The sequence below is a fragment of the Crassostrea angulata genome, chromosome 6 (assembly GCF_025612915.1).
Source record: "Crassostrea angulata isolate pt1a10 chromosome 6, ASM2561291v2, whole genome shotgun sequence".
In the NCBI taxonomy this organism is placed as follows: Eukaryota; Metazoa; Mollusca; class Bivalvia; order Ostreida; family Ostreidae; genus Magallana; species Magallana angulata.
In genome coordinates, this window is record NC_069116.1 from 55,957,919 (window position 1) to 55,971,265 (window position 13,347).

General features: G+C 35.2%; 1 protein-coding gene across 2 annotated transcripts; it reads right to left on the reverse strand.

The window, feature by feature from the left end:
* Nucleotides 1–2,651: 2,651 nt before the first annotated feature.
* Nucleotides 2,652–12,881, reverse strand: LOC128190020 (uncharacterized). 2 transcript variants are annotated; one of them, XM_052861886.1, is made up of 8 exons: nt 12,726–12,881; nt 8,652–8,936; nt 8,350–8,514; nt 6,934–6,964; nt 6,707–6,897; nt 4,460–4,495; nt 4,285–4,369; nt 2,652–4,129 (listed from the first exon to the last, which is right to left on the reverse strand). In XM_052861886.1, the coding sequence occupies exons 1-8, from the start codon at nt 12,787–12,789 to the stop codon at nt 3,532–3,534; spliced, it is 1,455 nt and encodes a 484-aa protein (XP_052717846.1). In that variant the 5' UTR covers nt 12,790–12,881; the 3' UTR covers nt 2,652–3,531. The 2 variants fall into 2 exon arrangements, with proteins under 2 accessions (XP_052717846.1, XP_052717845.1); XM_052861885.1 differs by having other exon boundaries at nt 6,707–6,964.
* Between the last annotated feature and the right edge of the window lie 466 nt (nt 12,882–13,347).

Consider the following 13,347-nt stretch of genomic DNA (forward strand, 5'->3'; position numbering starts at 1 on the left):
AAAATTAGATTTCTGGACGATTTTGTTAATATGAAATTTATCACCTTTGTATTTAGAGGAACAAGTTATTCATAAAACTAAATCCTCTCTCAAATCAATTAACAACCCCACCCTGGTATACCACAATATAAAAAACGGTGAGATTTCAAGCTTTTTTTATCAGCTTTTTAAAAATAGCGAAGGTGAATGTCATGTAATAATTTCGTTTTTCAAAGTTAAAAAAATGAAAGATATTTTCGTTATAAAGTATATTTCTTGAATCTGACAAATTAAGGCCCAATATGAACAGTGGCGTCAATGTTTTGACCTACATAAGGTACGTCAAATTGAATTAAATCAAGGTTTGGGCAATGCGTTGATTTTCTCAGAATTAGTTGAATTGAACATATTTTGTTGGCAAATATTAAAAGGACTGGACACAGGTTCAAAGGTTTAGTTGTTTCCACATGATGTGTAAATTAACAAATAATACTGTCATACATATAAATTACGGTCACTAATCTCTAAATAAAAACGAGAGTAGTTAATTTTAAGACACAATAATTGTAACAATGAAACTTCCTCATGAAAATACTAGTATGTTTAACAAAATATCACCATAAAATACAGTAATTAAATTGACTATTTTTTTTCTTTGATAACGTTGGTCCACTAACATTTGTGACACTATTTGTATTATACAAGTTAGCTTAATATAAACAAATTAGTGAATTCTTAAATGAATTATGTTTCCATTGTAAGGGAGTTCATTGTTAATGATGACAATTATAATGCAAATTGTTTAAAAAGCATTGCTTTTAAACACAATATAATGACATATAAAGCCCCCCCCCCCGACTGGGTTTTTAATTGAATGACTCTTTTGTCTCTCGCTTTTTATTACTACCTTGTTTCAAATAACACTCACACAGCCCTACACCAAGAGATGATTGATATCAAATTATATTTCCTGGTATGCTCTTCTTCAACTTTTTTTTCCCTTTTTTCTCCGCCTGAAGTTTATACAATGTATCTCTAGATACTTCATTTGATAATCATTGCAAGGGTAAGGGTGTGACAAACAAATATCAGAAATGGAATTCCAAAGTATATGCCTTATTCCCTGTCAAATACGAATTACAACAGAGCGGCTGCACTGTCCCTAGAATTGTTTAGCTCCAAAAAATTAAAATAAACCTATGACCTATATTATCTATCTATAATAAATTATACTAGAAAGTCCCATGAAGGTTTTAAAACATACTTAGTATTTTGCGATTTCTTTAAAAGGAATATTTATCAGTAATGTTATAATGCATAAATGAAATCAGATGGTTGCATTTCTGAATGACTGCTCTCATTCAATTATATGATGCATCGTCCGTGCAAGTTTTCTTAAGGAATAGTTTTTAACCAAGAGAGCCTGTTCTGGCGCCAATTCATAGAGCAAGTTTTGAGACATGATTGGTATTTTGTGATTCTAGATGTATCAACAATGGACCATGGACAAGGTCAGTCATGTGCTCAAAATTACTGGGACAAGATCTGCTGATACTAATAGGCTTTCCTATGGCGTAAAATTAAATAATTCCAATTTACTCAAATCACAAGAACCATTGAACTAGCACGTAAAATAGCTTTTCTTTATGCTACACAACGGACAACGATAATAACTGTTTATCTTCTACACCATTCGATTAAAAATTCACATTTACATTTTATTACTTCTAAAATAATTATTCTCTAGGAACTATTCTTTTTTTTTTACATTTCGTATCTATATAATAGTAGGTACGAGTCTAAAGCACTTGAACAAGGTCCGACTTCTGATATGGACCGGCAACTCAAAACTAAATGTTTATTTCGGTTTTTCATGTTTTCCTGTGTTTTGTTCCGTTATTTCCCCGATGATCGAAACAATAGTATAGTCGGAAAATAAATCTATTTGGGTACGAGTTTACCCGTGTACCATTAGACCATGGTTTCACCGAAATAGAATCTTTGATATATCTTCACGACCTTTAGACTTGATGAATTTGGAGGATGTGAAATGTACACTCCCCAGTCAATGAATGAATGAATGAAAACTAACTTTTTCCCATATCTATCTTCATGTGAAAGGATGAATATGTACCTCACTGTGCTCGGAAGTAACTTCTAAGCAAAATAACAGAGTCCAGTGGGCCTTCCTCATTAAAAACCTTGTGTGATCTCATTTAAACAGTTTCATAGTTAATCGTACAATACGCGTCACGTGACATAGATTCCGGCAAATGTGTTCGACGTGACTTTCTATGCCATCAACCTTTATTTAGTTGTATTTCATGGATTTTAATTCTGATTATTAAGTTTTCATTCAGCATGTAAAAACCTCATATTAATTGCTTTCTTAAGCCTTTGACAGCAGATGTGGTCAGTTTTGGCATAAACAAATCAAGAAATGTTTACAATGTTTGTCCACACATGTACAAGATGGTCGGGCATCCTCCTTAATCTCCTCTCGTACATATCGTGTATTTATCTGATTTGTAGTGGTATACTTTTGTGGTGTCTTTAAGCTTTGTGCACTGTCAAACAATTTTAAATCTTTTTCTTCATATTCAGATTGAACATTTTAACGATTTTTTAATGTATTCACCGTATTAATCTCGATGCACTGACAAAGTTATTCATTGAGACTTTGGCATTTATTCAAAATACAGGGAAAGATTATCTATGCACGTTTATTTCTGAACTGTAAATACCATCTTACTTATCAAAGCTATAAAACGGGGCTGCCATCTTCAACTACAGGTCATAAAGAGACGCCAGTTTGGCGACACCTGGTGTACAGTATGTAATATATACGCTGGGTCAACAGGACCAGTCATTGGAATACACCTCGAACTTTGTTCACTTTGTGATTTATTTTTAAATCCGAATACATATTTTGTGCAAGAACAATATGTAGTTTGATCACAGAATAGGTGAAACGTGGTCCACCCTTATATGTAATGACAGAAGTTTGAAGCATTGATAGTGTTTAACACAATAAGCAAATAGATGAGTTTTTGGTTTGTGGACAAAGCAATGATTTGATCTGTTTGTTTTGGACTCAGGTGTCCTGTATATGATCCATAATATATAAACATCTCGTAAAAAATTGTCCATGGGGTCTGGCGATATTCAGGAATGGAGGGATTGCTTGCATTTTAATGTAACGATCGTCTACTTGAACTCTTCACTGATTAAATAAATTCTGTAGTATAGTTTACAAATGATATACTTTCCGATGAACGGCATCTCAAATAGTAGAATCGTAATGTAAGTTTCCTTTTAAAAGAACATTGGTCCTTTTTTCCCTCAGTGACTAAGTAGTAAGTACTACGTCAATGCAGTCTTAGTCTACACGAGACAGATTTAATAGTGACCATAGATAGTAATCTATTCAGTAGGGGTCCGTTATCATAGATAGTAATCTATTCAGTAGGGGTCCGTTTCTGACGAGCTTCTATATGAGCCTATCACAGATATGTTCTTTTGATGGATCTGACCATTCCAGAATCGGAGACTTCAAGCATCGGACACGCCATAGAGTTCGTTGTTGTACCCCGCGGGGACTTGGCCTTCTTCTCTGTATTCTATATCCATGTCCATGTAATTTTGGTCGGAGTTTTCACGTATGGTACTTGGCGTCTCGTAACCAGTAGCGCCCTCTACCGGTTCACTGTAGTGGCCTGTACTCTCAAAGCTCCGCTCCGGAAGTGGAATCTCGTGATATGTCTGCTCCGCTTTTGGAGGCAGTGCCACGTCTGGAACATCGTAAATATTATATTTGTGATCACCGCTAGGCTCGTACGGTGGGGGGCTAGCTTTCTCATTATGTACAGATTTAAAGCAGGTTTCTGCTCCATCCGAAGGAAGCCCTTTTTTGACGGTGTCCGCGGTATCGTAATAGTTTTCTTGTCGCGCGTAATGCGGCCTGCAGACCGCGTTGTTGAGTTGGTTGTCGACTTCTTCGTACTGTGGAGGGGGCTCCGATATCGTGCTGTCCAAAACCAGGTGTCGTGTGCTTTGGTTCTGGTTCCGCTGGAACGGGTTGAGGGCCCGGATGACGTACGTTACGTTGTCAAACGTCACGGTATATTCTTGGTCTGGTAACTCCTTCCGCCTGAAAATCGAAAAACAAAATTATCTTAGAACTGAAGAAGACTAAAAAACGTCCATTACCTTGGAAACAGTGACCAAGAATTTAATCACTAACAAGTTTGGACCAAACTATGACAGAATTTTAAAGATGCATGAAAAGTATGGACGGAGACTTGCCTTCTTCTGACCACAACAAAGGCACAGACGAAGCCCCCGACGAAGGCCAACAGCAGCAGGGACAGGACTATACCCGCGATTTCTCCTGTACAGAGAACCAAAGTATTAGTATATGAATTCAACATGTATATAAAGAACAGCAGGTGCGTGAATAACACAGTAAATGTAAACCCACCTCCTTTTAGCTTTTTGTCTTGATTTTCTTGTAAGGCTAAAAAAGAAAAAAAGAAATTCCTTACATCGCATTGCGTTAAGTAAACATACACGAATAAGTCACAAAAAAAACTCCATCAAGCTGATATTTTATTTTATAGAATACAATAAAAGTGATCGATGCCAGAGATTACAGCTTTGGTTGGTTTTAAGTAGGGTTGATGGTCGAACTATTTGTCGGTCTGTATTTTTTTAGTGTACAAGAAAGGTTTTACATGTTGTTAATGCCCAGGACGATCACTTTATTAGTTCGATGAATCATTGTCATCAATTAAAATCACCCTCTGCCAGTACAGACACATTTTGTATTGTATTTTTCTCACAGACCCTGGTTTAAATTTATTGTTAAAATATTGAATGATTGGGGTCTGTCTTTTATTTTGCATATACCAACAAAATGTAAATATCCAGTGGCTTAAGAAAACTGTTTTTCATATACTTCTAGACCAATTCAAGCAGTCATGGAATAGTGAAATGTATAATTCACCAAAAGGTATTAACTATAGAATTTTTAAAACCACATTATCCTTGGAAAAATACTTATTACAACTGCCTTCCAAATATCAGAAATCTTTTTGTACTTTTAGAACAAGTAATGCTAAATTGCCTATAGAACGAGGTGGATGGTATGATATACCTCATGAAAACCGTATATGAACCATATACACTGTATTGAGATAGGAGATGAATTTCATTATTTATTTCAGTGTACAAATATAACAATATATGAATAGTGCCTGTTTGGGAGGGTAACTGATGAAATTGACACCCCGATACAACCATTGTCAACCGACGCGAAGCGGAGGTTGACAATGGTTTTCGAGGGGTGTCAATTTCAATATGTACCCTCCAAAACAGGCACTTTTTATTTTATTATACTGAATGTCTTAATTTTAAAGAAAATTTTACTGCTTTTATTTAAAAATGAAGTGAATTCTACGGCGATCCGTACGCGCATAATATACGCGCATGTAACAATTCGTTGTGTTACCCGTTGCCAAGTGCGTTGCTAATGCTGAGGGCAATAGAACGGATTACCAACTGCGTCTAAACCAATCAGATTTCAGTATTTAACATGAAAGTATAATAATTAAAGATAAGAGAGTTTTATACATACCTTCATACTTCTACACACAACCAAATGTTTACAAATTTCAACAACTCTTTAATACAAATAATAAAAAATTGTTGATTAATCTGTGTAAATTCATTAAAGTTATAATTGAGATAGTTAGCTCTTTAGGTTAATTGCTAATTATACTTTTTTCCTTTTTCCTTTTTTTTTTTACTTGTGTATTGTCACTCTCCAATGCATGCAATGTATGTATTATTGTTCAATTGGTTTTTCTCAACACTGTAATTTATGCAGTTCAGAGAATAAAGAAATTGTCATTGTCACAGTGTATGTACACAACTTATGTATATACTTCCGTGTATTATGATAACAGAAACTCAAATCAAAGACCGTGCAAAGTTTATGCCATGTTCGCATATAACAAAAAACGAAAAACAAAAACAAAAAGAAGGGGAAAAAAATCATTACAATGGAAAATAAAATATATCATACTTCCCTAATTTTTTGGATGAATGATCTCATTAAAAGTCATAGCACAACCATCTTTCATCTTCCTGTACACTTCTTGAAGGCACGTAGAATCAGGGAGATGGGGGGGGGGGGGGGGGGGGGTTAAGGAAAATAACAAAATTTACGTTACAACAGAATTTTCAAATATACATAACTTGCACCCATCATACGGATTATGATTTTGAAGTTTGGCAAATTACGTTCTGTCCTTTTTTATGGTTTTTCAAGTTTTAGATGTGCCGCCACCTCCCTTTCACAAGCGATGCTGGGCGCCTGTCTTGACCTGGGTTTTGCACGTTGTTGGTTTTAATAGATAATGATAATAAACTAGTATTCTCATTATAAACGCTTTACTGAAGAGGCAATATAAACCCCGTAAGACAATGCCTTCGTTTCTTAGGTACATGTAGTGAAATTATGACCATATTATGTCCTCTGTTAAAATTATTACAATGGGTTAGGGTTATAGCCTTCGTTTGGAGGATGACGATCATGTTCAGAATGACGTTCGATTACGTTTGTTTTGAACAACAATCAAGTACTAGTATTTTAAAACTATTCACATGGACCAATTCTAAATAGTTACGAATCACACGGACATCAGACAAACACAAACACACATACCTTGTAGTATCGGCGGGTTCACGGGGTCACTGGCCGTGGTAGTGGTCGGAGTGGTGGCGGTGGTGCTTGATGACGTAGATGTTGTAGGGGGCGTTGTAGTAGTTGTTGTTGATTTTGTTGTTGTCGTTAGGGTTGTAGTTGTGGTTGTTGGTGTGGTAGTTGTTGTCGTTGGTGTTGTTGTTGTGGTTGTTGTTGTAGTTGGTGGTTTTGTTGTCGTTGTAGTTGTCGTTGTTGTTGTTGTCGTTGCTGGTCCCATATCTAATACAAAGAAACAATTCTTCTATACAGTTACATGTGGTTTGAATTTGAAGCTTTGAAATACAGTTCAGCATAGAAAATGTGTGGATCACACTTTATGTAAATATCACATTAAGGATAGCATGTAATGCTGACTTGATTCATCAAACACGCTGGCTTAGCGCTAAAATTTAAGCAAAATATCCAAATAAAACCACCTTATATGACGGGTGGATTATCAGTTTGATTTAGACCACCCCTCCTCCCCTCCTTACACTCGACTGTAAGGGGAAAGGTGGTGGTTTTAATCGACTGCATATATTATGTACGTGTAATCAAAGCACGAGTTTACTAATGATATGACTGTCCTCTACTTATACATAACGTCTATTTAAAGCTTATGTCAGCCTGTACACACCGTATCTGTAATGTGTATGACTTACGCGGAACGTATGCATAACGTTTGTGCAAATTGTGCAGTAAATCATATGAAAGGCGTGATATCCGATATAATCAAAGTACTGAAAGTAATGATGAACGGTGAAATTGTAATGTATAACGAGACACTTATTGTAGCAGGACCAGTATGTCAAAAGAATTATTTATTCCCGGTTAATTCTAATCAAACTAGGATGGAAAATAAAAGATATATTTTGCTAAGTTTTACCAACCCTAAAACATTTAATCTGCGAATAGGGCGAAAGTTTTGTCTTTGAGTATCTACATGTTTCTGCACTATATTGTGCCGATTCCTGTTTTGTGTTTGAAACTATAAACTTTATAATTTAATTGATCTGATCTATTAGAAAACTTTTCAATGCAAGCAGTGATATTGACTTAAAACAGAAGCGCGACAAGTAAGTTATATACAAACGTACCCAACCAAGATACGCTAACCATTTATGGACGAGTGTTTAGTGTTCAGTTTAAATAATAAATTCGCGTATCGCCAGGCAGGCGCTGAATTCGTTAATACGTGCGTTTAATTGTTGTTTTCATTGTTTTTGTTTAGTTACAGACAAGTTTGATGTACCTGGCCAATCATTGACAGAAACCAACGGTCAGTCTCGTATACATGAAACTTCACTGTCCAATGATCTTAACTATTTCGCTCTCACTCTGGCAAATGGAAAAAGAGGAATATTTAATTCATAAAAAAGACTTTAAAAGTTTGTCCATGGTTAATTAGAGCATGCGAGTCTGACCATGATTTTCCGATGATATTTGCATTAAATTAGCACTAAGCGCGTGTATGTATCCGCATGACTAACCTTTTGGGGAAAAAATCAATTTATTCAATAAATATCAATTAATTATTCACATAGATATACGTTTGAAATTTTATGCATTCAAAAATTTTCATCCACAAGTTCTTTGTTTTTTTTAATGCTTTTTAAAATACTTACAGAATTCACAAATAAAAGAGTATGAGTGGAAGGGGGTATCACAGGGGTAATCATGCCAACGTCCACCGTCACTGTATCTCAAATTACCACAATCCTCACCACAGTAAAACAAGGTACATCCACCGGGCTGGTCCGGGGCCCAGTTTGTGTAAGTCAACGGGTGTCCTGGACAATTTAACAGTTCTTTTATTTAAACAGTCAAAATTTAACTTTAATTTCATAGCTGTCAGTAATAATCAGATGTCTCGTGATTAATTTCAAAATAAATAAATATGAAAACTATGATTTCCCTTTAAAGTTACCTTCGACCCATTTCCAATGGCCTTCATCATCGAGGTCATGAGCGCCCATCCAGACTCCGTTTCTGTTCCAGCTAAGACTTCTCAGGGAATTCATCAGGAACTGCTGGATTTGCGACGTCCGGATCTGGACCAGCATCCCACCACGTGACGAGCACGTGTCTCTGGCCGCGTACCAGCTGATTTCGTAGTTGTTGAACTGGTAACACTTTTCTCCAAACGTCTTCAGATAGGGGTTCCTGGCCAGGTTGGAGGGACAGCGGTACATCTGGTCACTGGCCCGACACCCTACCAATGTACCATAAAACTTGGTCATTCACTTGAAACTGTTCGCAACTTAGAAATTTGAACTACTCGTCTATACATGTATGTAACTACGTGTATGTAATTGAGTAAGATTTAAAAGACAATGGTTTCTGTATGATTCACTTCATATGGACATGAGTCATGAAATTTAATGGAAAATAAAAATGGAAAAAGGTACACTTTTATTTCAAATTTTCAAAATTTTCTTCCGATTTTGTGTTAATGACAAAATGGTAAGTGTTACAGGAAAGTACTTCCGGTTAATCAAAACATTCCAAGGAATGACGCTCCTTAAGTACTAGCATATATTGCCATTTATCGTTGTAAATTTTGCCTTTACTGCCACCCGGTAAAAAAAATCCAAATTTACAACATGACAGTACATACGTAATCATTACAAAGTAATGCTAGTTTATATTGAACGTATTCTAATTACTTGTCATATAATCCTATTATAGTCGATGAGACATCCCGAACGTGATACTGAATACCCCTATAGTAAAGTGTTCAAAATCTATTTATACATTTACTAATATTATGCGGGTCCTCATCACAAGTCAATATCTATTTTTTTTCAAACTACTGAACTACATGAAAAAAAAATTGAAAAGCGTTTGTTATTTCATTGCGCCCGCACGATGTAATCTTTTCTAACCAAGGGCTTACGATCCCCTCCTCCCCTCTCCAAACATTTGGAGCGAAGATCACTATGAAAGGAAACCAAAACTTCACACACCCGGGCAATAGTAGTAGACAGGAAAAATATACCGTCTTTCTACCGATAAGGTGGAGGAATATGATGGCGCAAATGCAAATTGATTCAATTGTAAGACACACATTTTAAAAAAAATTCCCTTAAAGTCTTTTTGATAATAATATAATTTTGAAAAAGTGTCATGTTGTAATTTTTTTTAATTTACCGGCTGGAGGTAAGTACAAAATTTACAACATGACAAAGATGATAAATTCAAAATTCACATGACAAAAGGACAAATTCTGTCTTTAGTCAATTAATTAGAATATTCTATAATAAACACGGAACAAAAAAAAGCTTGAAGTTTAGGCAACATAAACCCCGTAAGCTTAATTAATGGGATACAAAATTATATTATTTCTAATAATATATTTCTAATAATATCTACTTATGAAATTATTTCTAATGTATAATGGGTGCACTCAAACTTTTTGTTGTTTTGAGTTTCTAATTCGTTCTTAATTAGACAATGATAAAAATATCAGACCAACTCTATACAATAAAAGGAATAGAAGATCTAAAAGGTGATGCTATTTGAAGATTTTTGTAGGCAATCTCTAAATCAAATCAATATATTCAAAATATTACAAACCGATGATATGTTAAGGAAGTTGGATGGTCAACTAATAAATCATCAGACTTACCTAAAGTTTAGAGTAATCATTTGTTAAGCTATAAACTATTATTTATTAAAGAAAAAATCTTTACATTTTATCTTTTTACATCTTTGTATTTTCCTATATTTTCATACAGAGCTCTTCTTTTGAAGGAGACCAATTTAGTCTAAAAAACGGTCACGACCATCGAGCCCTCTTAAATATACATCACATCGTTAGGAGCTTACTTGAATGAGTTATCAGATATGTTGATATTTTTATTTTCGGTAAATCTTATCCTTCCTAATTAACTGCCTTATCCCGACCCCACCCCACCCCACACCCCATGCATTTATTATATCGGTAGAACTATAGGCCAATCTCTTAAAATGTGAGGTGCAAACTGATTACATCAATTAAAATATGAAAGAGATAGACAGGAAATCCACACTTTTCCAAGAAATTCTCACTAAAAAAAGAAGAGTAGGGGGTGTAATAGTATTCATACATTAGATGGTTGAGATGTTGTCCAGGCCTATAACATGTTGATTTTATGCATTCTTTACACAATATGTTATTTGAGATGATGTCTAATATTACGGGGGGTTGGAATGGGGTGGCAAACACCCTTAATTCATTTACTTTCCGTGACAGTTTAAGTAAACTTGCTTTAGATTTAAAATACTTTATAAAAATATATGCCAATAAGAATGGATTTCTAATAGTATAAAATGTATAAACATATATATATTTTATAACATACATGTATAGTTTCAAAAATATTTCACTATATCGACGTTTTGGTAGTTGCCGCAGTGGGAGAGTGACAGACGTAATAGAGATATCTAAGTGACTCCATTAAGTCAATTACATGTTAACAAACACAGCTACACTCAGTAGTAGTTCCCGGTCCTCTCCTCAAATTCATCGATTCCAGTCTATATAGCAGTTATTTTCATCAGGCACGTAGCATCGGGGAGGGGGGGGGTCTGTCCCCCTTCCTTTTCTTGCCCAGCAAAGAATTTTCTTAGATTTACATACAGAAAATTGAATTGACAAGGAGTTGCCCCCCTCCCCCCCCCCCCCCACTTTCATGGAACCGTGTAAAAAATAAATTGAAAATAAGGAAATAAACAGTGAAATTAAATTTTAAGGTATACTTGCTGCCCCCCCCCCCCCCCCCCCCCCCCACGGATTAGGATTTTGGTACGTAACCTTTTCCGTTTTTTCTGCTTGTCAAATTTTTTTTGGATGTGTCCCCCCTTTCAAAAACGATGCTACGTGCCTGTTCATAGAAAGGAAGATTCAGAAAACAACAACACAAATGGATTTCAAAAAGAAAAATATCTCAAAAAAGAAAATTCGTGAAGTAAAGACTTGTTTTTTTTTTAAATCAAAATTGCATACCATATAATACTTAGACGGTAGGTAACCTAATCGTGTGAAGCGATGTGTAAATGGGTAGATCGTGAGTAGGCGGACACTCGGGGTAACAGTTATGCGAGGGCGTCCAGTAGGAAAAGGGGGTAATTTGTTGTTCATGTTCTTAAAGTGAACGTTTCATTTGTTGTTTCGAATCAATACGAGCGATAGCACGTCATTAAATGCGCTGATTTTAAAGGTGTTTTTTTTTATTGACATTCAACGTACACATGTATTTATCAAATGTCATTTACTTGGTATGAAATATACAGTAGATTTTAAACGTTTTCACTCAATAGTTTTCAATATATATAGAATGTCATTTATACAGTGAATATAAAAGCTCTTTGGGCATTTAGACGGCTGTGAACTTCTAATAAACAACTGAACATAGCTATATAATTTTCTTCCCTGTGGTGAAGTACCATTATGTACTTCGTAACCATGTAAGTGGTCAACCCCCCCCCCCCCCCCCCCCGGTGGACGGCTGACTGCCACATGTGATGGACAGGCGATCGGTTTAATGGCTCTTTATTCAGATTATTGACAGTCTATGTCTTCTATTTTTCTCGACCATTAAACAATGTTCCGACAACTGTTTCACAGTCTGGCTAATTTTATATACCATTCTTAAATACTGTTCATTTTCCTTCGAAGAAAGAGTGCCTATATTAGCTGACAGCTCATTAAACTACCAACCTATTCACCAAGTTGAGATCAGCAGGTAAATTATACATTGCTGTGTATGTATCGATCCGCTTTTCGTAGACAGAATGAAAACGATTTTTTTTACATAATAGTAATAAAAGCAATAATAAAAGAACTGACAACAGATCACTAGCGTTTCCCAGAAGATTACCATAAGCTCTTATAATTTCGCCTAGAGTTCTTTGTGTGCATTCTCTCATTTGACATTTATAGTGAACAAGTTTACTTTAAAAACTTGGCACAAATTTACTTCAACGAAAACAACAGAACTCCACATATAAGTAAACTCACCAATGACAAGGGCTAATATCAACAATATCCTGTTCATTTTCACGAATGTTTCACAACTATACATATGCCTATGCTTACACGCATATGTAAACACAATCTGAATCTGCGTGAGGGGTCACGTGGTAAATGCTTCGGGGTAAGTATAAAGAACAGCTCAAAATACGTCACGGTGGGGCGATCAGGATTTAAAAAGAGTCTAGCAATTAGTGACAATGTGAAAGCGTTATTGCGGAGATTGTTGACCCATTGACCACAAGGTCGCCTTTCACCCCCCCCCCCCCCATATATTTTGTATACTTACTAATGTAACACTTTTATTTGGAACATTTAATAACAAATATATGAAATCAATATCAACAGTATATATTTTTTTATTGTAAAAAAAAAAAAACCACATTAATTTTAACAGTATCTGTCATTTTTTTTTTGGTATCTGTTTCAAATAAATTTAATCATATTTCATTCTATTAATAAAGACGATTTTAAAATTATGATTTTATCAAAATTTTGTTTGATCCTCTCATTACTTGTAGTTGTTAATGGACAATCGTAAAATTACGCCGTTTCTCGCGCAGTGTCTTGTTGTACATTGTATATAACAATAGTAAATTAATAAAATGGA